The sequence below is a fragment of the Geotrypetes seraphini genome, chromosome 1 (genome assembly GCF_902459505.1).
Source record: "Geotrypetes seraphini chromosome 1, aGeoSer1.1, whole genome shotgun sequence".
Lineage (NCBI taxonomy): Eukaryota > Metazoa > Chordata > Amphibia > Gymnophiona > Dermophiidae > Geotrypetes > Geotrypetes seraphini.
This window is the reverse complement of record NC_047084.1, coordinates 229,259,089-229,286,372: the sequence shown is the minus strand read 5'-3', so window position 1 is coordinate 229,286,372 and position 27,284 is coordinate 229,259,089. Positions and strand designations below refer to the sequence as shown.

The window sequence follows — 27,284 nt, the reverse complement described above, 5'->3', positions numbered from 1 at the left end:
CTATCCCAGGGTAGTTGAAGTCTCCCATAATAACCGTGTTACCGCCTTTGCATTCTCGCTTCATCTCGGCTTCCATTTCTTCATCGATATCTCCGGTTTGTCCGGGTGGACGATAGTATAGGCCTATCTTTATTTCGGGCCCTTTCCTTCCTTTATAAGTGTTCTTTCTTATTTGTCTATACCAGTGGTTCTCAACCCTGTCCTGGGGGACCCCAACCAATCAGGTACTCAGGATATCCCTAATGAATATGGATGTGAAGCATTTGAAGCAACACTTGTCTGACAAGAAGTGAATGGTGGATTAAGTGTAACGTCAGTGGGCATCCCCTCCTGAAGAAGCCAAAATCAACAAAACTCAAGTCAGGAGAAGTGTGTTGCATGTCAAATAGGGTATTAATGTCCAGGCAGTGATAAAAATATTGTAAAAGTGTGACAAGGCATGGGCGGTTATGTGATTATGATAGTGCCATGATAACCCTTGCCTATGACATTTTTGTTATGGGTCTCAGCTCATCATATTAAAAAAAAAAAAAAAAAAAATGTTTTCAAAATATTATTATGAATGAGTTGACATTTCAAAGTGGACTTGTGATTTTTGGTGGATACTGAATATGCCTGAGACATATTTGCATGCCTGTCTCATCCATTAGATGCATATCTCTCCCATGCATATTCTTTTTTTTAATGCATATTCATTAGAGATATCCTGAAAATCTGACTGATTGGGGATTCCCCAGGCCAGGGTTTCAAAGCTTAACTATTCTCTGAGTGAAAAAATATCTCCTATTGGTTTTAAAAGTATTTCCCTGCAATTTCGAGTGTTCCTAGTCTTTGTAATATTTGACGGAGTTGATAATTTTGCTTGTCTTCCTATTTCTGTAAGCTTTTACAGGTTTTGAAGGCTAATCTCCTTTTTTCCTTACCTTTTCAGCCATCACTACTTTTTGAAAAACTATGGCAGCCTCATTTCTTCTCCCTTTACTAACAAAAAGGTTTGTAATTCTTAAAAGTATCACAGTTTTGCCCTCTGCTTTTCTACTCTCTTCATATTTTCCCTTCATAACGGCTCTTTGGGATCTTATCTTGGCAAAGTTGGTTTTCCTGAAGTCTAGGACTCTAGCTTTTGAATGAACTACAGTGGTACCTTGGATTACGAGCATAATCCATTCCAGGAGCATGCTCGTAATCCAAAATGCTCGTTTATCAAAGCGAGTTTCCCCATAAGAAATAATGGAAACTCGCTTTGATAGGTCCCCCCCCCCCGAGGCCAGCAGCACTGCTCTCCCCCCCCACGAGAACCGGCATTGCTCCCCCCCGAAGGCCCCCCCCGTGAACCGGCACCCTCCCCCCCGCGATCCGCACCCCCCCCCGCCGCCATCGGGCACCCCCCGCCGTGACCGAGGTCCGCCCAACCCACCCGAACCCTCTTCTTACTTTGCTGTAGCCTCCGCAGCGGCACCGGCACCAGCATGTCCTGTGCATGGTGCCGGTGCCTGAAGATCTGCTTCCTGTGCTGGGCCTTGAGAGTTCACGTTCGACGTGAACTCTCAGGCCTTGAGCATGCTCACATGCTCAAGGCCCGGCACAGGAAGCAGATCTTCAGGCATCGGCACCACTCACAGGTCCCAGAAGGCTGTGTGACAAAGGCACTCTGGAAAACATGGAAGGGGATGTCCTTATGAGAAGGGATTGGTAGTAGCCCATTAGGGCAGCATTTCTGAAGTTGGTCCTGGAGTACCCCCTTGCCAGTCAGGTTTTCAGGATATCCACAATGAATATGCATGGAGATTGGTTTGCATACACTACCTGCATTGTATGCACATCTCTTTGGCTGCCTTTATTTTAATTGAATTTAAAGGTTCCCATCATTTTTTTTTTTTTGTTTGTTTTCTATTTACATTGTATATGATTAATGCTACTATAAGTAAAGGTTGGGATGAGTGTCAGCACTTTCATATGGAAGTTGTAAAATCATCACTTCTACACTTTCCATTTGGGAGCTGCCAGGTTCCTGTGATTCATTTTTCAAATGTGTACATGATATTTGAAAAATGGCTGCTTCTACTGTTCCTGCCTCTGTAATGAGGTCTCATCAAGTTTAGGTTCCTGAAGAAGGATTTATCTCCGAAACTGAAGCTCAGCTGAACCATTTTCGAGTTTTGGACCATCTCTGAGGGGTTTTTTTTGCTGTTGAAGAGCTCTTTTACATGAATCAACCCACTTGAAGTGTCTCTGGGAGTCCTTGCTTGTTCCGGGCTTTTCAAAATATTTTTTGTTAAGGCTGTGCAGTTTTATGTTTTTCAAACTGTGTTTGCACATCACTGTGGAATTTACACTTTCTTCTGTTAATTTTGAAGTGTGTTTGCACTATTCACTTTAATTGCACACATGAAGCCTCTATGATGGTGTGGTATACTGAGTTGCGTCTCGTACACGGGTTGAAGTATTAAACGTGTTCTACGTTTGTCTGAATTTTCAATCCAAACTGAAGTCTTCTCACTAAATTTATTGTATTTATTCACAGAGTATGCACTTCACAGGTTGTCAAACAGTGCCATTTTAGAACTCATATGTTTATAGTCCACTGTATGTACTGGCATATATACATGCATTCTTTCAGGCATTTTTTAAAAATCTCTTCTTTTAAAATATCCTCAGAACTTGGCACATCCCAACCTGGACATCTCAGTTCCAAATCTCTCTATTCAATTGTACAATTGGGCTAATGGGGGAGGGGGAAGGACAATTCTATAACTGGATTCCTCTTTTAGATACCCCAATGCCATATGGTGAGATCCTATTCTATAATGATATCTACATATTGGTATGTCTTATGGTTACATACATACAATTTTTTAAAGTCCAATTGTTTTGATTAAAACTCATTCTTGTTGCTGTAACTTACATTGCTCTCTGATTTGCAGTAGCCACTGGGTGTAATGTTACAAATCTGCCCCTACTAAAGATGGCCACCAGCGCAGCCCACAGATTATAATTGACAGTATTCTGTAATTTGCATGCATAAGTGCCAGCCAGGCACATGCCCCTCCCATACTCCACCAATGTGAGCTCTCCCTTCCATTTACTCACTATGACATGCATAGCATGATAGAATAGTGCTTAGTCTCTCTGCTGTCACCCATTAAAGAGGTAGATTTCTGTACATTTGCATACTTAGGTGGTGTGCACATGTGGGAATCCACTTATACAACTATGTTCCTTATGTCTTACATGCTTTGCCCAGGTAAAGCTAATAGGAAACTGTATAGGAATAAAGCATAGTATTCTGAAAAATTATCCTCTTGGGAGCATCCAAGATACAAGTGTCCCTCAACAGGGGCTCCAAGGAATGGCTTCCACTGTTGTGTGGCATCATAAGAGCAATATTCCCTCTATAGCAGCTCAAATAAACCAAGCCTTGAACCATTGTGAGTTGCAGATTTTCAGAGTGCTACCAGTTGCTTCACATAGCTCCTTTTCCCCCATATGCCTATGGTGACATTTCTCTTCTGCATCTTGTTCTTCTTCCTGACCTCAATAATACACATTTTCATCACAGTGATGACACTTTACCTTCAGCTTAGATAACATGACTGAAAATTACTGTTTGCAAGAGGAACAATAATGCTTCATTGCTTATGTGTATTGCACTTTGATAACCCCATCACAATAATGTGACAAGTCTGCCACTAACATGTGTTGCTTATGCATTCCTATTCTGTGCACATTTGTTTTTTCATGTAACTGTACTCTATATTACTAATCTTAGGGGAAATCAAAATCAGGTGTCAGGTTTTCTACTTTCTCGTGTTTGTCTTCCTTTCTTTCTAACATATTAAACATGACCTGTCTTGGATTTTAAAAAACATCCTTTTATAACATGTTTAATAGTTGAGCAAAGAAATTATTGCTCATTATCTAAATTTCTCTTATCTAGATTCAGTGCATTATTATGAATATAGTATGATTCTATATATTGTAGCGTGGCCGTCCCTTAGGGCATAGCAGGGACCGGCACACAACCACAATATTGCCCCGGCGTGCTTCCCCAAGAGGGAGGAAGTCCCTGTTGTGGATAACTTACTCTGTGTACAATGGACAGAATGGCATCACACAGGTGAGTATCAAAAGAAAGAAATCAAATTTATTTTGAGGGATACTGCTAGTGTTGCTTCACTGCAGTCAAGCCACAGCTTGCAGCAGCCATCTTGACTTCAAGGAAAAAAAACACCTCCAAACAAACAAAACAATGTACTAGCATACGTCCCTCTGCTAGCTTGGTCAAAGAATTCACTTATTGTTCCCGAAGTCAAACATTCCAAAAACCCAAAAAGGAAAGTTCACTCAAAAAGAAAGCTATGCAAAACACAAGCCCACAATTCAATCAGCTTGCATCCATTTCTTCATTAAGCTCCAATTCTGGTAAAGCACTCCAGTCCATTTCCTCATGTTCCTGGTTTACCAAGGCTGTTTCTTCTGGCTCTGTGTTCAGCATTTCCATATCCGTGGGCTCTGGAGGAAGTGGAGGCTCTTTCCACCTGAGAGCTTCCTTGGACTCTCCTTCCCTCCTAAACAACCAGCTCTCTAAGTGTTCAAGAGCTGCTGTGCCACGCCCAGCCCTACTCAGGGGAAGGGCTTTCTTCTGCTGAGGCTGCCTTCTACCCTGTTTGGCCAGCCCTTTCCAAGATGGTGGATTTACAGGGGTAAGACCTATTTTCACAGGTCTATGAGCTAAACCCTGCTCAAACACAGGCTGCGCTTCCTGATCTAGTTCCTGGCTTGCAGGCACATAGTGATCAGCCCTGATTAATTTCACCGGGCGATTCCTGGGGCTCTTCACTGGCACAAGACCGGAACTGGGATCGGGCTTGTGACAATATAGCAACTGATTCATTAAGGCTAATTTCCCTATAGTGTATGAATCAAGCCCATAGTATCTGTTATGTGAACATAAGGTCACTGACAAATATTTTACATTAAAGAAAAAAAGAGAACATTGTAAAAGAAAAAATAAGGTTCTCTGGTACTGTAGCTTCCAAGCTCCACACCTAATAGCATAAGCCTGTCTAATAGAAGGAATGAAGACCTGGAGCCTCATGGTAGGGGGCCACTAGTGGAAATAATTTAAGGGCTATACCAAAGGGGCAGGCCTCTTGGTGAAGTTTAACCCCTTTCAAAGATTACTGAGGATATTGAGATTTTTTTTGCTGGATGGAACCAAGATGTAATATTTAAAATTGTATTTTATGAGTCATTAACTGTTTTATGTTTTAGTGTAAGGTTTATTTTACTTTTTTGCATGTTCTCTGCTCAAATGTGTTTGGGTTATTTATTTATTTGGGGGGGGAGGTTACTTGCTATCTGGTATATTGTTGGCACAAACTTTATAATTACTTCCCCTCCAAAAACACTAAGGGGCTCATAATCGAAACAGAAATACATCCAAAAATCGGCCTAAATCGGCACTTAGATGATTAGTAAAACAAGTCGTCCAAGTGCTGATAATTGAACTGGGTTTTGGACGTATCTAAAAACGACTTAGGCCTCTTCAGTGCGGCTGTAAGCCCAGAGCTAAAAGGGGCATTTTAAGAAGAGTGGTGAGAACGGGATTTGGGCGGGTCATGGGCCAGACTAGACTTAGTCGTATTGCAAGTATAACCAAAAGTGTAACGAGGCTGCCCAGACAGAACTTGTACGTTGTGACTTAGGCCATGTAAAACCAGGTCTAAGTGCCCAGAAAATATCCAAAGTGGCCAGATAACCACTGCAGATAGAAAGTACAGACCACCTACACACTATCCCAGTGATCACTGACTTCTCCCCCCCCCCCCCCCGCACAACACCATAAAAATCAGAATATAAACATGCATACCTGCCTCCAGAACATTAGCACCTGGCATAGCAAAGCCTAGTAGAGCAGCACAGAGGTTGACTTAAGTAGTGTGGGGGTGGGCTAGTGAACCATAGAGGAGGACCCAGGTCCATAAGCCACTCTAACCACTGCATTTATGGTGGAACATGTGCACCCTCCAAACCCTACTGCACTGCCATATAGGTGCCACCTGCAGCCATGAGGACTATTGGGTTGGTAGACAGGTGGGTCTAGCAGGTTTTGGGGGACTCACCATGACCTATAAGGGAGTTATGGTGAGATGTTTATGTGGCACCCTTTTTGTGAAGTTTGCAGCAGTGCCCTGTAAATTGCCCGACTACTCTGTTGCCATGTCTAGATGTCCAGTCCATTACTTTGCTGGCCTCTCCCACATCCAAAAGGTCCTTTTCTAGGCGTTTTTGACTTGGACAAATTTTTGGACAAGAATGGGGTACACAGATAGATGACTTAGCAGCTGGGTGATCAAACAGCTGGACGTAAAGTTAGACAACTCTCGAAAAACAAAATATTTTGGATGTATTTTTTTGAGAATGGACTTTAGACACTGCCGACTTTGGGCAACTAGCAGCTTAGGCCCAAAATGTTTCTTTCGATTATGCCCTTCTAATTGTAAAATATAAAAAATAATGCACCTTATGTCAACTATCTTCTAGTAAATATTGTTTTAGATCTATAATTTTGCATTTATTTTATTATATGCAATATGTGTCTTTATCATAGAGAATTAGAACATTACTGACATTTTTTCTATTTACAATATAAAGCAACCTTTGATGTGAGTGGAAATTAAATGCTTGCAAGAGAAACAATAAGCATAATTGCTTGTTTGTTTTATGTTTTGATAATCCTGTCACAATAACGTGACAAGTCTACCACTGAAACATGCTGCTTATATAGTGCTATTGTAGACATTTGTTCTTCAAATAAATGTACAGAATATTATAAATCTAAGTAGAAATCTGAAATATTTTGGGGTGGGTTTTTTTTTATTTTATTGCATTTTTGTCTTTATCTTCCACATGGCCAGTCTTCAATCTGAAAAACATCCATTTATAACATTTGTGATAGTAGGTAATGACCAAAGGAAACATTGCTCATTACCTATCACATAGTAAATGGTCTCTTACATGTTTTCAGTACCGTACAGTCTTATGAACATAAAAACATAAGAATAGCTTTACTGGATCAAACCAAAGGTCCATCAAGCCCAGTAGCCCGTTTTCAATCCAGGTTACTAGTACCTGGCCAAAACCCAAAGAGTAGCACCATTCAATGCTACCGATCCACAGCAAGCAGTGGCTTGCCCCATGTCTTTCTCAATAACACACTATGGAATTTTCCTCCAGGAAATTGGAGGAAGTTTTTGTTTTCATTCCTTCCTTCTACACATATAAGGATCCTTTATGTTTATCCCACACATTTTTGAACTCCGTCACCAGTTTCATCTCCACCCCTTCCCCCGGAGGCCATTCCAGGCATCTATCACTTTTCTCATAGTAGCATATTGTGACACAATAAGTTGTGTCATTCTATGTTACCCATGCTTTGTAATACTAGGCTCACCATATTATTTCTCACCATACCATGTTTGTCAAATTATGTTTTACCATGCTTTGTTAACTATGTCTTGGACAGGTTACTTGGTTCCCCAATGCCCCATGTATATTAGAAAGATTGTATGTCTCCCGGGACAGACAAGGAAAAATGCTTGAATACCTTAATGTAAACCATTCTGAACTCCCTTGGGAGAACAGTATAGAAAATTGAATACATAAATAAATATTTTTACTGTTTTGTTTACTGCCTATATCTAGTTTATTCTTGCTTGAACATTGCTTTTGATAAATTTCTTCTAAGGTGATAAATAAAATGTAAATTGATAAGGACATAATTAAAGTTCTTATATGTTAGTTACTTCATTTGATATTGAATTATAAAAAGGCTGAAGAAAACGCAAATTGCTCCTAAGCTTAGAGAAAAAAAAAATGCAAAGGCTGAAAACTGACTGAAAAATGATAAGAATTTGGATGGAAGATGAAAGGTTTGTCTTGGCAGGATTGGTCAAGTCATATGTTGCTTGGTTACATCGGCAGACATGACAACCTATGGTCAGCAAGGTACATGGTGTCCTTTTTAGTGCAACATTTTTTATACATTTCTTTTGTGAAGGTTTGAAAGTACAGAACCTAATGAGTCAATGCCATTCTTAATTGAATAATAAAAGAATTGCAGAAAAGTACAAAAAACACACACCATTTTTAAATGTGGGTCATTGGCGAGAGAGAAAAAAAGGAGAGAATGCTTACTTTTGATTCTCTAGGGATTAAAAACTGCCCAGTGATTAAAGAAAACCTGAAATTCCGAGTCTGGCTAGCTCTAAGACTTCAGTGATACGTGTCAAAGTAGAAATATCAATATTGGAATTCAGACTTACTCAAGATTACCTCACCTTACTCTTATGGATCCCAGGATAGTATTATTGTCTGAATTCTATTTAAATAACAGTTATAATTAAGAAATCTGAATAATAATTCTTGTTACAATATTATTTCTTATGTCTAAAACAACCTGGTCAATATTCAGGCAGCAGTGATGCAATAATGAGATGCAAAACTTGCAAATGTATGTTGTACATCTCATTACCCTACCATGATTTCTGATATGTCACAAGTCATGTTAGGGCCCTAAATCATGGTAAAGTTACCCCCAGCTTTTTGCCGAGGTTGTTTTACAACCTCAGAGCATTGGGCCAAAAAACCACAGCCTGATGATCCTAGGTCAACAGAACAGGTTCCTTCTCTAACACCAGCCTCCCAGTTGAGAGCTTTCCCACCCCCTCCCAAGATTCCAGGCCTTCCACTTTTTTGAAGGCTTCCCCACACCCCACATGGGCTACCTTAGAATGTATGGGTAGTCTGGGGAATAGTTTTCAGGCACATTCAGCAAAATGGCACTCCTAGTAGTAGTCTGAGACTACCACTAGGGGCACCATTTAACTGATGGTGCCAGATTGGACAGGAGTGGCTGGGCCTCACTCTTAACCAAAGACCCCATGGAACACCAATATATTTAAAGATACTCCATGTGAGGATGGGAGAATGGGGGGATCAGTCAAAGAATGGGGGGGGGGCTGGAATCTTGGGGGGGGGGGGGTGAGTTAGATGAGGCCTCAGATGGTGTGGGGGGCTGGTGCTAGGGAGGACCTTCTTCTGTCAGTCCTGGAGAATCAGACCATGAGAATAACATTGCTTATGAGGTGGCTCACAAACAACATTATTCTTTTAAAATGGGATTCCGTAATTTGTGATACTGAGATCCTGTAGGTTTAGGGTTACCATATGGCTCCAGAAAAAGAAGGATGGAATGAGACATCCGGGTTTTACTTCTACTGAAAGCAATGGAAGGAGGACAGATAGAAAGCAATGGCAGTAAAACCTGGATGTCTCAAACCATCCTCCTTTTTCTGGAGCCATATGGTAACCCTATGTAGGTTGCTGAATCTGGCTGTGATCCAAAGTGCAATAAAAAGTAATCATTTATTGTTACACTTTGTTACATTTCCTTATTAGTAACTGGATCTCAATGCATAAAATGAGATCTGTGGTAAAACAGCACAGATAAGTGGTAAAGTAGCATATGTTAACAGTAGCACATGTTAGTAACTATGTTCCCAATTCATGTTCTAGCTGAATATCAACCAGCAATAGGAAAAGGGATGTCACCTAAGTGGCAATTCTTCTGACCCTCCTGATTCAAATCTTCTCTCCCCCCCCCCCACACAAATAAAAATGTAAGCCATAACCCACCTATCTACAACCCAACCCTGAACCCAGCACACCGGACTGCCTACCCCCGAGTCTTACATGGACATGATCCCCGATGGTTTAGTGCACTGGTGAGGGAACAATCACCTTCTGCTCTCAACCTGTCCAACTCTGGGTTAAAAAATATTGGCTGCCCACTTAAATCATGCTGAATATCAAGCCCAATAGGATTGTGAGTCTTGGGAGAACAGCTCAGTAGAATGTGAAGAAAGATGCCAGCTGGACAGTGAGCTTGTCTAGCTCTACTTCTTCAGAAAAAATATGAACTACAGGACATTTTTCACATACAGTATTTCAAACTTAAGATCACAAGTCTACCCCCCTGAGGAAGGCTTTCTAGTGGAAGCCGAAACATGGACCATATTGGGTCCAAAAATATAAGTGAAAGGACTCCTTATAAGGCTTGGTGTTCTATATATATGTGTTATGTTTTTAAGATTATTTTAAATAAATTGTTATTGCCCTAAAGGTTGATGTATATATTCCCTTCCCCATTTGCTTTTTGTTCTGTTCTGCTTTGCATGGGGTTGAGTTTTCCTGTCTCTTAGAAACATGATGGTAAATAAAGGACAAATGGCCCATCTGTAGTAACCATTATTTATTTTCTCTTGCTGAGAGATCCCATGTGCCTAATCCAGGTCCTCTTGAATTCAGACACAGTCTCTGTCTCCATCACCTCTTCTGGGAGACTTCCATGCATCTACCACTCTTTCTGTAAAAAAGTATTTCCTTAGATTACTCTTGTGGGTGTGTTGAAATATTTCTGCATCCTTTTGTTTCCTGTACTATATATGTGGCCAAATAAGTTAAGCAATTGGATTTACGAAGTTCATCACTTTTTTCAAGAGTAACCTAAGATTAATTAAATTTTGCTATAGTAGGTATTTCCCTATCCCTGGAGGGCTTAAAATTGTGCCATAGGCATTAGAGATTTAAATGGCCTGTCCAAGATCATGTGATGCAACACTGGGATTTGAGTCTGGCTTTGCTGGTTCCCAGCCCAATGATCTAACAATTAGGCTATTCCCAATATTTAAAGGAATGGGATTGTATGAAATAATATCTTACAGAATTTTCCACTAATTTATGAATGCATTTCTTAAGATAATAGATATTGAAACTTATTGCAATGCAGACTGAAGCTTCTGATATTTTCTATGAGAAATTAAGACATAATAGTGATGCTGAATATATTCCTACATAATTCTTATGCATCTTAGTAGAAACTGGTTTCTTTTTCAGAATGATTTATTCAAATGATTTTGAGGCACATTGATGGGAGCCACAATGGCCTCAGATGTGGCATGTCATTATGTGTTGGCTTCAGAAGAAAAATGGTAGTGCACTTCTTCATATTTTCCAGGGTCTTCTTGTGGTCCCATTATATTCACAATGGCCTGATTCTATAAAAGATGCCTACAGTTAAGTGCCTAGTTAATCGTGTCATTAACTGAACAGCGCCATTAAAAAACAATTTTAAAAACATGTAATTTGGGGGTAGGCATGGTTAGGGGTTGAATGAATTAGACATCAGTATTTTAGGCCAAGAAAACCATGGCCTAGTATGCTGGCACCTACGTTCCAGATATCTAGCTTGATTTTTATTTATTTATTTTTTAGTATTTATATACCACTTATAGCCTAAATGGATTACATTTGGGTACAGAAGCATAGGCTCACACTCTAATATACCTGGGGGCAATGTGTGATTAAGGGCTCCTTTTACGAAGCCGCGTTAGTGGCTTTATCACACGCAACTTTTTAGCGTGCACTAAACCCCCGCTCCAGCTGAAAAATTACCGCCTGCTCAAGAGGAGGCGGTAGTGGCTAGCGCAGCCGGCAAATTAATGCACACTATTACGCGCGTTCAACCGTTAACACGGCTTCATAAAAGGAGCCCTAAGTGACTTGACCAGGGTCACAAGGAGCAGTGTGGGATTTGAACCCACAACTTCAGGGTCCTGAGGATGTAGCTCTAGCCACTGCACCACACACTCCCCACTAGGAACAATTCTATAAATGACATCTAACTTTGATTGATATGCCTACCGAGTTAGATGCCATTTATATAATCAGGAGCAATGTGTTTCTGCCATGAACAGGTTCCAGACTATAATTTGAAGATTTCCTTTCATACACTAATTTATATGATCCCAATTTAGAAGTTATGTACTGCACTAAGTCCACTGTATCATTTTTGAAGGATGTTTTTATTACATTAAAAAAACAATCAGTTAACAACTGATGTAGGGATCATAGGAGTGCCAGTCATTAGTAGAAATATAGACATCCATAAAGAAAACTGTTTATGTTTCTATGCAAATTTACATTTCAAAGGCCAGTATCATTTTTTCATAAACATGATAACACATATCATCATTAATAAATGTTCTGCCAAGACTCACATGTGCATTTACCTAGACAGCCTTCACACAGGGCACTTTAAAATTTCACTGAATGGTACATGATATTTTTTGGCCACCCATCAATATACAGTGGTACCTCAGTTTGCGAGTTTGCGAGTGTTTTGCAAAACGAGCAAAATATTTGCAAAATCGGCACCTCGGAAACCGAGCTTGCCTCAATGTACGAGCGAACCTCCTCCCCCCACCCCACCCCGCCGTGATCCGACATCCTCCTCGTACCCATCACCTACCCGAACACATCACTTACCCCCCCATCTGGCACCCGGCACCAATGCACAGGACATGCCGGTGCCCGAAGATCTGTCGTCCTTTTCGCTGGGCCTTGAGCATCTGCGCATGCTCAAGGCCTTAGTTCCTGCTCTCTCCGAGATTCTCGAGATCTCCGAGAATCTCGGAGAGAGCAGGAACTAAGGCCTTGAGCATGCACAGATGCTCAAGGCCCAGCAAAAAGGACAACAGATCTTCAGGCACCGGCATGTCCTGTGAGTTGGTGCCGGTAACAGATGGGGGGTAAGTGATGTGTTTGGGTGGGTGATGGGTACGGGGGAGGATGTCAAATTGCGGCGGGGTGGAGATTCCAGATCATGGGGGGATGGCAGATCATGGGGGGGGCCTTCGTGAGTGGGGGAGCAATGCCAGTTCTCGGGAGGGGGGGTAGAGCAGTGCCACTGGCCTCTGGAGGGGGGGGGACACACGAATCAAGCAAGTTTCCCTTACTTTCTATGGGGAAACTCGCTTTGATATATGAGTAATTTGGTTTATGACCATGCTTCTGGAACAAATTATGCTCGTAAACCAAGGTACCACTATATTCACAACTTTTAAGTTACTGAAGACAAGAGAGTCCTGAAAATGCATTACTCGTGGGTTGGTCGTCTGTTTGTTCTCTTAATATGTGTTTTTACATTTGTATGTCATATATGACTTACTCGTTATGAGGTAAATTTGCAGTCACTTACCCCTCCCCCCCCTCTTTTATGAAGCCACTTTAGCTTTTTTATCACCGACCGTGGCGGTAAAAGTTCTGACACTCATAGACTTACTATGTACGTCAGAACTTTTATCGCCATGGCCGGCGATAAAAAACACTAACACAGCTTCATATAAGGGGGTGTTAAGCAGTTGTTATGTGAAAAAAAAAAAAATTCACTGGGCTGTTAGTAATATCCTTGTAGGTGGAATTTAGTAAGTGTGCTGGCAGTTGCATAAGTGGTAGCATTCTGTAATTTAGGTCTGTAACTACAGGACACATCTCTGGTCCACCCCTGTGCAGCGCCTAAGTGTGGTTCTTTGCAAAATGATAAATTAATGTCAATCAGCACCAATTAATGCCACTTAAGGGCTATTATTGGTACTTAAAGCCAACTAGCATCTAATTTAGCAATTAAGTTAGGCTTGCAACTGACACTATTCTATATTTTGTGCACCAGTTGGAAATTTGGACACCTATCTATATAAATTCATGGGGTTAATGCCTAAAACTAGGTATCTCCTATATAGCTAGAATTAGTAATGTATTTTTCTGCATTAGCATGCCTTGTGACATTATTGTGTTATTTTATGCATCCACAATTTTATGTAAGGGAAACTGGCTGCTAATAATGTACATTAATATGGTAGCCACATTCATAACACAACTTTGACAACATTAGGCGCTTATACGTACCTTGCTATTGCATGCACTTTTATGGCATTATTTCACAGGTGCAATTCTACAACCGAGTGTCTTTTAGTCCCCCTGAGGACAGGCAGTAGGAACCTATTCAATAACTGCACCTGGGCACCCAGGCTCCATTACAGAATGCTAGTCTAACTCATATTACCTTCAGCCATACAAGCTGGTTTAAGTGTTGGTACTTAGATGTTGTATGGACATTAAGGGGCTGATTCTATAAACGGCGCCTAAATGTGCCTGCATTGTAGGTATAGCACTGTTTATAAAATCACACCTAGTGGCGCCTAAGCGGTCTTAGGCATCACTAGGCACTGTAGAGGTAGGTTCCGGTACATTAGGCCAGTTTTTATCTGGCACGTCTAACAAAGCCTAACTTTACCATGCCTATTCTTTGCCCATAACCATGCCTACTTTTCAGGTAGGTGTCGTTAAGTATCTTTAGATGCTTCAACTTAGGTGTTGCTAAGCATTTTAAGAGTTTTGTGCAGAACTTTTAATTGGTAATTTAATTATTATTTTTTTGATTGGATGAAAACTGGAATACTCAAGTACCATGTCAATTAATTTTAAAAAGTGTGCGGATTCCAAGATTAGGCACCACTAGGAGTCTTTGATTAGAGCAACTAGTGGCACCTAATGCAGAATCCTATGTCATGTTGTGACTTACCTATATCCCAACTCTTAAACTATTATTCTCAAAAATAAAATTAAAACATATTGTGAAGTGCTCAGACCTTATAACCTATGATTCAGTGTTATCACCGAACTGAGGTTAACAAAGGGACCATCATTGCCTTCACTGTCCCTTGCCCAACCAATAAATTTTATCAATACTAGTAAACGATGAATAAATATCACATATCTGGATTGGCTGAGTAGATAGATTTTCGGTAACCTCAGTGGTGTTAAAGTGCAGTGCATGAATTAGTGCTAAAACTTTCAAAAATAATCCTTAATTAAGCCATATTGTCATCCCTGGCCCCCCGACTCGAATTTCAGCTCTTCATCAGGAGGGGACACTGTTAAAACAATAAAATTTTTTATTACAAACTATGTAAGACTAAATAAGTAATAATACTGAATCCATTATTATCTAACATTTGTTACAATTTAGTTTTTATACCTCTTATTAAATCATCAAACTATCAATCTCAAACCTGTTATTGGCGTTCTAAACCGGGACGGCAACGGAAAGAGGGCAACCTGAAGATGAACACCGCAAACTATTCTATTTATAACCCCATTGTGTTGTACTATTCAGCTGTTACCCAGAAATGACGTCAAACAGAGAATGCCCGACACTACATTTGTAACCAATCTATATCCAAATTTAATCCATGTGGAATCAATGAATGCCAATTATAAATAAATTGTCATTCTTTTTGAGATTTAATAAGAGGTATAAAAACTAAATTGTAACAAATGTTAGATAGTAATGGATTCAGTATTATTACTTATTTAGTCTTATATAGTTTGTAATAAAAATTTTTATTGTTTTTAACAGTGTCCCCTCCTGATGAAGAGCCGAAACTCGAGTCGGGGGGCCAGGGATGACAATATGGCTTAATTAAGGATTATTTTTGAAAATTTTAGCACTAATTCATGCACTGCACTTTAACACCACTGAGGTTACCTGAAATCTATCTACCCAGCCAATCCAGATAAGTGATATTTATTCATCGTTTACTAGTATTGATAAAATTTATTGGTTGGGCAAGGGACAGTGAAGGCAATGATGGTCCCTTTGTTAACCTCAGTTCGGTGATAACACTGAATCATAGGTTAAAAGGTCTGAGCACTTCACAATATGTTTTAATTTTATTTTTGAGAATAATAGTTTAAGAGCTGTGATTACAGACGGGAGTAGAGGTATTCATCACAGAATAATATTAGTTATCTCCCTAGTAGTAAGAATATTACCTATATCCCAGCCATAAGAACATAAAAATGCCATTTTGGGACAGACCAAAGGTCAGTCAAGCCCAGTATCCTATGTCCAACAGTGGCCAACCCAGGTCCCAAGCACCTAGCTAGATCCCAAGTAGTAAAACAGATTTTATGCTGCTTATCCTAGGAATAAGCAGTAGATTTCCCCAAGCCATCTCAATAATGGCCTATGGACTTCTCTTTTAGGAAATTATCCAAACCTTTTATAAACCCTGCTAAGTTAACTGATTTCACCACATTCCCTGGCAGCAAATTCCAGAGATTAATTGTATATTGTGTGAAGAAATACATGTTGTGTGAAGAAATACTTTCTCCGGTTTGTTTTAAATCTAGTACCTAGTAGCTTCATCGCTTGCCCCCTAGTCCTAGTATTTTTGGAAAGAGTGAACGAGTGATTCACATCTACCCTTTCCATTCCACTCCATGACCCACCTCTGTGTACATCCTTTTGCATTTGCATGCTATATAAGTTAGGCGCACCATTACAGAACAACACTTACGCACCCTGCTAACACTTTCATATGTTAAGTGCTAATATTCTAGATATTTATGCATGCACAAAGCATATAAATACAGGGACTAGGTTATAGAAGTGCTTTTACAGTGTATATGCATTCTGATATTGAAGCACAATGAATGTACCTTCATACTTTTGCTGTAAGGTATCCTATTGAACATGCACCATTACTTTTCCTTGTCTTAAATACATGGTCATTGTCTGCAAGTTGATTGAGTGCAACATTGTACAATACATAAGATCAATTACCTCTGGGAAATCATCAGTTAAAAAATAGTAAATTCTCTAGTTATCAAGAGACAAATGTGCCTCTTTGAAATCCAATGCATTTCTTGCCCTTACAATGACAGTTTTGAACAACTACTTAAAACTCTCAAAATATAGTCCGCATCAATTCATCAACACATACTGTCTTATGGAGAAGAATAGAAGCAAAATAAATGTAAAGATTACATTAACACTATATGTGCAGAATTCACCCAAAGTAATAGACACTGAGGTGTAGTTATCAATATGGGAATACTGTTACCTTAAGACAAATTATTTTACCACTAACTCATGCTGTTTTAGCACAGGTCCCATTTTAAGCAACGAGACCTAGAGGGAAGTTATCAGGGGTAGACCACATTGATAACTTCCTCCCTTAGTCATCCTTCAGACTGGAAAGGAATTTCAGATGACATGATTGAAAATGATAATCTGAACAGTTTCATTTATTAATTCTCTCCATGAAAAACATTGTCCTTTAAATTCTTTGTAGTGTGTGTGTGTTCTGTGTGGTGGGCGTTGGTAGAGGTGAAGATTAAGGCAAACTATGGGGTAGAGTGGAGAGAGAAGTGTCCCGTCTCCTACCTCTGTCCTTTCAGATTATGGATGTCCGTAATTCAAACCCGATTCTTATAGCTTTAAGACTGTTACCGTGACTTATACTATAATGACAGTATCATTATTAATTTGACTGTAATTTTGGGTGCATAAGAGAAATAAAAATAATGGTGTATACATCTACTATGCAGTGGAGCGTCATTAGAAAATATCAAAATGTAAGATGTGAAATATACTTCTATAAACTGACACCTAAATCAAGGCATGAATACTGCACTTGCTTTATATAACAGCAGCACTTACATGCATGATTGACACCAATAATTCACAGTTACTTGCATAAGTGTTGTTATTTTATAAACAGTACATACAACTGTCAGGGGGCATACTTGTAGGTGGAGCATGGCCATATCACTAAGCGATCCATGCAACTTATAGAATACTATCAGTGGCACACATTCCAAGATGCACTTAGAAGTGCCCATGCATGCCAGCCATTGATTTGTCATAAGTAGGTGTGCCTCACTGTTGGCATACCAATACAACTTTGTGCTAATATTCTATAATGGTTTAAGTGTGTCCTTAAGCTGCAGCAGAATTGATGCGAAGTATAGCTCTTTTTGGCAGCTAATATGAGACACCAATTCATAGAACTAACACCTATGATTTCATGCAAAATGTGTTTTCAAAATGCCAGTGCCTGCTTTCCAAATCCAAGATTACAGATTTCCAGGTTGATATTCAAAGCTCTTGTTAAATTACCTGTTCAGTGCTAACCACTAATTTTCAGTGGCACTTACCTGGTTAGCAATGCTGAAAATAACCAGTTAGCACCAAACTGAAAACTGCCTATGCTTTATCAGGGGGTGGGGGGGAGGAGACACAGTTGCTTCTTGACCAGCTAAGATCAGATATTCAGCATTTCAAAGGCCAGTTTAACTGTATAAATAAGACCACATCAAAGTCAGTCCTATTTTGGGGCCTTTTTTACAAAGCCAATTACCATGGACCGGAACAATAAATGCACTGACACTCATAGGGAATTAATGGGCATCACAGCATTTACCGTGCAACTTTGTAAAAGAGGCCCTTTATGCGGTAACCTATAGTTGGTTAAATGCTGAATAGCCTGCTCCACAAACCTGGAAATTCAATGATGATGCCCACTGGCTACTGGACCTTTAATTTTTTTTAAATGCTGTGACCGAACCTAAAATGTACATTTACTTAGAAAGCATTGACACATCTCTGTTTATCTAAATCAAAAGACAATTCCCTTTGTTTCAGAATGCTGAACTTTTTTTTTTTTTTTTGCAATTGAATTCATTATTTACACTTAATAGCAAATATTTGCGATGCCTCAACTACTGACAATTATTGCATTTGTTATTCAGAATGTAGATATCACAAAAAGAACCCAAAATGTATAAAACATGGTACTTGAAAGACGCAAACATTTACCATAGGGCTGTCCTCACTGAATGTGTACACAATTCAATACTAAACAATATTATAAATGTGATGTGAACTAGAGAATGACACAGGGACAAATTTGTCCCCATCCCCACAGGAACTCATTTTCCTGTCCTGTCCCCGTGAGTTCTTTTCCTGTCCCTGCTGCATTCCTGCAAGTTCTGTCATCTGCACAAGCCTCAAACACTTTAAAATCATAAGTGTTTGAGGCTTGTACAATTAAGGCAGAGCTTACAGGAATGAGGCAAGGACAGCGACAGCGACAAAACTCACGGGGATGGGAAAATTTAGTTCCTGCAGGGACTGGGACAAATTTGTCCCCATGTCATTCTCTAATGTGAATCCTCAGTGTGAAGTAGTAAGCTCTGAGGAGCAACAACCCAAAAGGGAGAAAGCTCCAATGTTTTGCTAGGCCCAGAGTAAGCCAACATGAGACTGTTTCTCACTATTTAGTCTGCACACCATCATAGGATTTCACATATGTACATGCGCAAAAAAAAAAAGAAATTGTGAAATGAGTGAATTAATCAAACAATAATGAATTGCATTCATGGGGAAATTGTCAAAAAAGTGATTAACTTAGCTTAGTGAAAAGGCGGATCCTCAATTCCACATGGAAGATCAACGTTTTAAGTTGCAATCTGTGTCTCCTTTGTGGAAAATGCCTCTGGTTCAACCCAGTTTGGTTTCAGGGAAAGAAACCCCCTTTTTCAGGAATCTTGAAAGGTATTAATTTGTTTGAAATAGACACGCAGTAATCGAGATGCCGCCGCTCTGTTTATAAGTCTGTACAATCCAGTTGGCATCTACTCTTTTGGCTAGGCTGAAACTTTTCTTCAATGTTTTGTGCATCAAAACAGAACTAAATAGTTGTGGCATTTAATAGTAGTGACATCAAAAGCAAATAGGGTTGGAGGTGTGGTAGATCCTGATCAATTTTCAGAGGATTGTGCTCATGAAAAGCTTGCTAAACTATAATTGGATAAAGTAATGGCACTGGATGGTGTACTTCCAAGGGTAATGAGGGAAATTCGGGAAGTTCTGGCAGCTCCACTGACTGACCTTTCCAATGCTTCTCTAGAGTCGGGAGTAGTACTGTACAATTGGAGAAGGGTGGACGTGGCTCCTCTCCACAAAAATGGAAGTAAAGAAGAAGTAGGGAACTACAGGCTGGTAAGTCTGACTTCTGTAGTAAGTAAATTAATATTAACACTTTTAAAAAAGAGAATAGTGACATTTCTAAAATCCAGTGGATTACAGTACATGAAGCAACATTGATACACTAGAGGCAGGTTTTGTCAGACAATCTTTGACTGGGTGACCAGAAAATTAGATAGAGGGAGAGCGCTAGTGTATTTAGATTTTAGTAAAGCCTTTGATAGTGTTCCATGTAGGGGTCTAATAAATAAACTGAGTGCCCTTGGTATGGGCCTCAAAATGATGGACTGAGCCAGGAACTGGTTGAGTGGAAGGCAGCAGCGGGTAGTGGTCAATGAAATTCACTCTGAGGAAAGGGATGTTACCAATGGTGTTCCTCAAGGTTTGGTTCTTGGACCTGTTTTTTTTAACATTTTTGTAAGCGATACTGCTGAAGGGTGGACTGGTAAGATTTGCCTTTTAGCAGATGATACCAAAATCTGTAATAGAATAGACACCCCTGTGTGGAAAACATGAGGAAGGACCTGAAATTTGGCAGCTAAGATTTAATACTAAGAAATGCAAGGTCATGCATTTGGGCTGCAGAAACTCGAGGGAACGGGATAGTTTAGGGGGTGAAGTGCACAAAAGAGGAGCAGGACTTGTTATGATAGTATGTGTGATCTTAAGGTGCCCAAACAGATTGAAAAATGATGGCAAAAGCTAGAAGGATGCTTGGGTGTCTAGGGAGAGGAATGGCCAGTAGGAAAAAGAAAGTACAAAACTCTGGTGAGACCTCATTTAAAATATTGTGTACAATTCTGGAGACCACACTTTCAAAAAGATATAAATAGGATGGAGTCGGTCCAGAGAAAGTCTACTAAAATGGTTGATGGTCTACATCATAAGGCGTACGGGGGCAGACTTAAAGATCTTAATGTGTATACTCTGGAGGAGAGGTGTGAGAAGGGAGATATGATAAAGACATTTAAATACCTATGTGGCATAAATACACATGAGGCGAATCTCTTTCAATTGAAAGGAAACTTCAGAGTGAGAGTGCATAGAATGAGGTTAAGAGGTGATAGGCTCAAGTATAATCTAAGGAAATACTTTTTTACTGAAAGGGTGGTAGATGTGTGGAATAGTCTCCAGCAGAGGTGGTGGTGACAACGACTGTCTTAAATCAAGAAAGCATGGGGCAGGCATGTGAGATCTCATAGGGAGAGGAGGAGAAAGTAGATCCTGTGAATGGGCAGACTGGATGGGCCATTTGGCCTTTATCTGCTGTCATGTGTCTATCATATGTGAACTATGGTGGCAATTCTACATACTGGAACCCAAATTTGGGTACTAAATTGCAGTGTTCATACGAAGTCTAAAATGACACCTGAGCACCTAGGTCCTATGATAAGAGTACTAGCAGAAACAAGCATTGGTGCACCAAAATGTACACATGCCCACTTGTGGCAGGTCAACGGCTAACGTAAATGGATGCAAATAAGCGCAGCTCGCTATGCATACAACTTTCATGTTTATGTCATACCCAAACTCCACCCACTTGTACATCCCCCTTTCAGATGATTGCAATGCCACTTATGCATACTTTAATGCAGGGGTCTCAAAGTTCCTCCTCGAGGGCCAAATCCAGTCAGGATATGCATGAGATCTATTTGCATGCACTGCTTTCATTGTATGCTAATAGATCTCATGCATATTCATTGGGGAAATCCTGAAAACCTGAAAGGATTGCGGCCCTCGAGGAGGGAATTTGATACCCCTGCTTTAATGGATTGGACCTTAGGGGAAGTGCACGAATAGGTGGCAATTAAGGCATCGTTCACATGCATTATGTGGTGCCTAACTGCTGGTGCATTCCTCTTCATGCCATTATTTTATCTTCGTGTGCATTTATATGCTTTTAGAGGGTAATTTTAAAGTTGCCCACATTGCTCCAAAGTTCATGCGTACTTACTTGTGATCTTTGTCTCAAGTTTCAAAGGGACATTAAAGAAGGACTTTAAATTTGAAACTCACGATGAGTACAATGTATGTGCGGTGACTTGCACTTGATTTTTGCTGAGAGCAGAGTTTTGTTTGGAAAGAGCCCCCATAGTTTATAAAATGCAACGAACCTTTGCATTTAGAACTCTCTAGGTACAGTCGTCAAAAACACTCGCTCTCAGTGCGGCAAACAGCCCATATGCTCTGTGGCAATATAAGTGCTTTTAACTATAATGAAGCTGAACAATTTGTAGCTGATTAGGGTGAGTAAGGTGCATTTTACCCATTGCTGAACACGTGCAGTGCTACATGCAACAACACGATGCAGCTCAGTTTTCCCCGTTGTACTTTGGCACTGAATCCAGTGCTCATCACACCATACAAATCAGTGCATTGAACAATTCACTTGTACAAATGAAGGAAAGGCCAGAACTTCTTACTGTTCCTCATGGAGGTTTCTGGTTTTCTGTAGCACCACATTTAGTTCCTCAATAACATTTGATGGCAACTTATTACTAGAACCCATAGTAACTTGTTTTGTTTTCTCTTCCTGCTTTTTCATTGTCTTTGACTCTATACTGCTTCTTGGCTGCATGTCACCCACAAAGGAATCTACATCAGTTGCATCAGCTAAGCAAATCAAGCTTCGGTGTTTCTTCATACGATTATGCTTTATCTCTTCTTTGCGTTCCAAACAATTAGCCAGCAGAGAGATTCTTTGTTTTAAAGAGTGCTCTTCCTTTGTACCTTGCTCAATTAATTTCAGCTTTCCAGATTCCAGTTTAACATTCTGTATTAAAAAACCAACAACAACAATTAATATTAAATAGTTACATTAAAAAATAATACTTTAAAACTGTTCTTGGTAACTTCAAGACCAGATTCCCAAAAATATTAAGGGGGTGATACTCACCCTCATGGGCAAGCTGCTTCAGACATGGGCTGAACTAACCTTAGATTTATTTATTTATTTCATTTTATATCACATTCTCCCCAGAGAGCTCAGGCAGGTTACAAGGTAACATACATAATAATTACACCAATGCGATAGACAATTAAGGCAATACGAGCTACAGTGGTATTCATTTAGTACAGTTCATCTTAAATTCTGGGGCATGCGCAGCTTCTGGCAGTGAACATCCAGGATTTTCCAGTAACCCAGAAGCCAATATTCAGACTGTACGCATGTTTAGGGGCGGACTTGGCCTTAGGCATCACTAAGCGCCACTAGGCACGATTCTACGATGAACCTAAGCACCACTGATTCTGCTAATAGTGCTAGGAAAATGTTGAACAACATGTGCGCCAGTAAAAAGTCCTGTGGTACTCCACTGGGGAAAGAAAACTCAGAAGAGTATTTGGTATTCCATAATACTAAGGACCTGTCACTCAAAAATGATATGAACCAATCTAACGCACTGTCTGAGATCCCTATATACCACAGTCTATCAATAAGCAAACAATGATCTGCTAGACCAGGGATCTCAAAGTCCTTCCTTGAGGGACGCAATCCAGTCGGGTTTTCAGGATTTTCCCAATGAATATACATGAGATCTATGTGCATGCACTGCTTTCAATGCATATTTATTGGGGAAATCCTGAAAACCTGAATGGATTGCGGCCCTCAAGGAGGGACTTTGAGATCCCTGTGCTAGACTGAAGGCTGATGAAAGGTCCAATGACAGAAGCAGTGTGAAAATGCCACCCTAGAGGCTAAAAAGAAGTAGTACTCTGAACAATTATTACGGACCCCCAATAGATCAAAAAACCTTTTTAAACTAACAAAAGAGATACTCACATCACAAAGAGACAACCAGTGCCTTAACAACGAACTTGACAGCAAAACGCTCTCAGACTATTTCACTAACAAAGTAGACAAAATACAGTCTCACCTTGACTCTGCTATGCTGCATACATCGTCCCCCTGTGACTCAGGAAAAAAATAACCAAAACTACAACTGGGAACTTAACTTACTTCAAAACTGTTGCTGATTTTTGAGCACCATTTACTGAGTCTAGCCCTATATACCTAGTGGATTCTGCGACATGACAAATAATGTATTCGCATGAAATGCCACCAAAAAGTAAGCAATGAAAATCTACAGATTATTAACGTTAGAACAGATAAGGATTTAATGCTGGATTTTACTAAATGGAGCTAGAGGTTTTTCGCGCGGATCGGTGAGATAAAAACGCTCCAACGTCCATAGGAAATTCTACTCTATGCCTTAGTACTCTTCTGCATGGATTACTGCAATACACTATTCAACGGTTTCATGGCAAAGAACGTACTACGTCTCCAGCGTGTACAAAATGTGGCAATCAAACTTCTAGCACTGGGTTTTACTAAATGTAGCTAGAGTATTTTTGCTGGTGAGGTAAATGTCCTGATGCTCATAGGAAATTCTACTCTATAACTTAGTATTCTTCCGCATGAATTACTGTAATGCACTACTGGACCATGCTAAAAAACTCTAGTGCCATTTAGTAAAAGGAACCCTAAGTAATATCCTTCTAATTATATAAACAAAATTTTAGATGCCACAAGTAGGACACACACACAACCCTGCCCCCCTATAATTTTGTTTTCACTATTTTGAAATGGAACAACTTTTACAAAAGAAAGTACTTTTCTATGACTTTGTTTCTTAAACCACAGTTTTATTTTGGCTAAGGAAAATAACATAGTATTTGAGTCTTGGATCTTAAAATCTATGATGGATGTATTATGTCTCTTAAATACTGATTCATTCTCCTTAGAAGAATTTGTTTTGCTTTGAAGAATAGTCTGGGGGTATATATTTGGAATCTGGAAATTGAGTTGAGACCTCAAAGCTCAATTCACTCCCTTCCATAATCTAGCCATACTGCTCTACCACAAACATATTTACAAGTAACATATTCTCGTTATAGAAATGTACATCATGTTACATATAAAGGGCTAGAATGGTATATGGGCTATGTGATTCAATTTTATTGGGGAAGGCATTGTATATAGAATCATAAAATAAAAATGCCAAGAAATGAGGATTTTTTTCCTTGGTATGATAGTAATTTATTTAACAGTTAGAAAAGGGAAAGAATGGTGTAACTAATAAGTTAAAACAGGGATGCAGACTTTTAATTTGGCCATATTGCCTATAAAGTACCGTATTTTTTGCTCCATAAGATGCACTTTTTTCACCCCCAAAAATGGGGTGGAAAAGGGGGTGCATCTTATGGAGCAAATATACCTCTGCACCCCTCCCCCCCGGTGTTCTGCTGCTGCTTGTCACCACTCTGCTGCCATCCCCTCGCCGCCCTCTTACTTGCTCGCCGCTGCAGGAAAGAAAGAGAAGGGCTGGTGGTGTGTAATCGGGGCCATATGTATTGTCCCGATGTCAATTCTCGGAGAGAAGGTCCAGGCCAGCCAATCACTGGCCCAGACATTATCTCTGACGTCAGAATTGATATCAGAGGAAGGCTTGTGGTCCCAATTGCAAGCCGCCGGTCCTTCGTGGACTACGCGCAGGAGTCGGCAGCTGCTTTGCTCTGTTGACAGCAGGAGTCGGTAGCAGGAGTCAGCCGCTGCCGTGTCGGCAGTGGCGTCGAATGTGCTCTGCTGTCCAGGAGTGCAGGATCCTCGTTTTGAGTGTGTTCCGGTCCAGGAGTGCAGGAGCCTCATTTTGGTCAGAGGAGCCGGCTTTTGATCTTCTGTGGAGGGATCATCGGGCTCCTGAGAGGTGGGCAGTGCTCCAGTTCCTAGGGTGGGGCCTTGAGGATTGTTCCTGTGGCAAGTTCAGGGGTGTGTGTGTGTTCGGGGGGGGGGGGGTGTAGCTTGGTGTGCTAGTGGCACTGATGTATGGCCTGTGAGGTGAGCCTTTGGTTATTTGGGATAGTGGGGTGTTGGTAGGTTGGGATTTACCAGGGCTGTGTGAAGGGGTTTCTTGTGTTCTTTTTGGCACCTTTTAAAAAGTCTGGTTCCAGAGGAGGGAGGGGTGGTGGAGCTCAGAGGGGTCATTCTGCAGTGGTGGCAGTGTCTGTTGGTGGACCAGGGAGGAAGAATCGGCGTGGCAGGGAGGAAGGCATGCAGGTTTTGGTGTGGGAGGGAGGGATGCTGTCAGGCTTCGGTGCAAGAGGGAGGAAAGGACAAAGGCTGGAAGGCAGTGAGGGGGAGAGGCAAGAACTCTGGAAGAGAGGGAGGGAATAGAAAGAGACAATTGTTGGGCCTGAGGAAGTAAGGAAGGAAAGAAAAAAAAGAAAGAAAGAACTATCTAGTGCAACCCAAAATCACCAGACAACAAAGGTAGGATTTCAATTTAATGATCAAAATCTCTCTGCTGCAGTATATTTATCATTTTTCTAGGGGGTTGGGTTCAGAGGCACAATTTGGTTCAGAATATTTTTTTCTTGGTTAGGTGCGTCTTATGGAACGAAAAATGTGGTATGTATAATCAACATGAGAAAATGCATGCCAATATAAGAAAAAACAGAGAGAAAAATACTATTCTTTATTAGAATCCTGCTGCTTTAGTTTACAGAGTGATACTTGATGTCTTAAATTTTGCAGTAACATTTTATTAACATAGTAACATAGCAGATGAAGAAAAAAAAAAAAAGAACTGCAGCTAAATTTAATTGTTTGTGGCTTCCACAACTACTAAGGATATATTCCAGCAGTCAGCCAAAGAATATGATGCAAATACAATATCACTCTTTATCAATGGCGTAGCGAGGGAAGGAGGCGCCTGGGGCAGTGGCGCTCCACCTCACCCTCTTCTCCACCCCCTGGCTCTTTCCATGCTCCCCTGCTCCTTCCCTGCTCCCCAAGCCACACTCACACCCTCCCTCACCCCGGACCTCTTTAAATCTTAACCAGCGTGAGCAGCTTATCTGGTCTGCTGCTCATGCCAACGTTGGCTTTCCCTCTGACATCACTTCCTGGCCCCATGACCCATAAGTGATTTCAGAGGGGAGCCAGGCTGGTATGAGCAGCAGGCTGGATAAGTTGCTTGTGCTGGTGATTTAAACAGGTGGGGGTGGGGAAGGGAGGGCATGAGCATAGCGTGGGGAGCGGCGAGGTGCCAGTGCCTCAACCAAGATGGGCACCCTAGGAGGTCCACCCCACCCCCTCCCCCCTTACTATGCCACTGCTCTTTATCGAAGGAATGTTTATGAATTATTTTCTTTGGATTCCACACCTGAAAAAAAAGAAAAATGGAAAGTTATTAATACTTTGAAGATTACTAGTATAATCACAACTCTGAATAATCACCTCCACAAAAATACAATAATTGACTTACTGATATATGCACATATGTCAACCACTGTATGCGACTAAACTGAAATGCACCAAAGGATGCTATCATGTAATCAAGCATTATACACAGAGGAAAATAAATGTATGCAAGTCTATGCAACACTGTTTAGTTTTGTTTCTTTAGATAATGCCTTTCTAGCTGCAAGGTAAATTAAAGTGTTTCATATACTATACAAAATGTAGGGGTATACAGTATACTATGCATACCTATTCATGTGCTTAAGGCCTGCATTATTCTATGTTAGGCCCATGAACCAAAATATG

General features: G+C 40.4%; 1 protein-coding gene across 9 annotated transcripts in view; it reads right to left on the bottom strand.

The window, feature by feature from the left end:
• Positions 1–20,758: 20,758 nt before the first annotated feature.
• The window catches only part of ARAP2 (ArfGAP with RhoGAP domain, ankyrin repeat and PH domain 2), a 402,332-nt gene continuing 395,806 nt past the window's right edge, over positions 20,759–27,284 (bottom strand). For all 9 annotated transcript variants that reach the window (XM_033947679.1, XM_033947686.1, XM_033947705.1 and 6 more), the window contains one exon: positions 20,759–22,511. In XM_033947679.1, the coding sequence (XP_033803570.1) occupies positions 22,158–22,511 (354 nt within the window). In that variant the 3' untranslated portion in view covers positions 20,759–22,157. The remainder of the gene's footprint in view (positions 22,512–27,284) is intronic.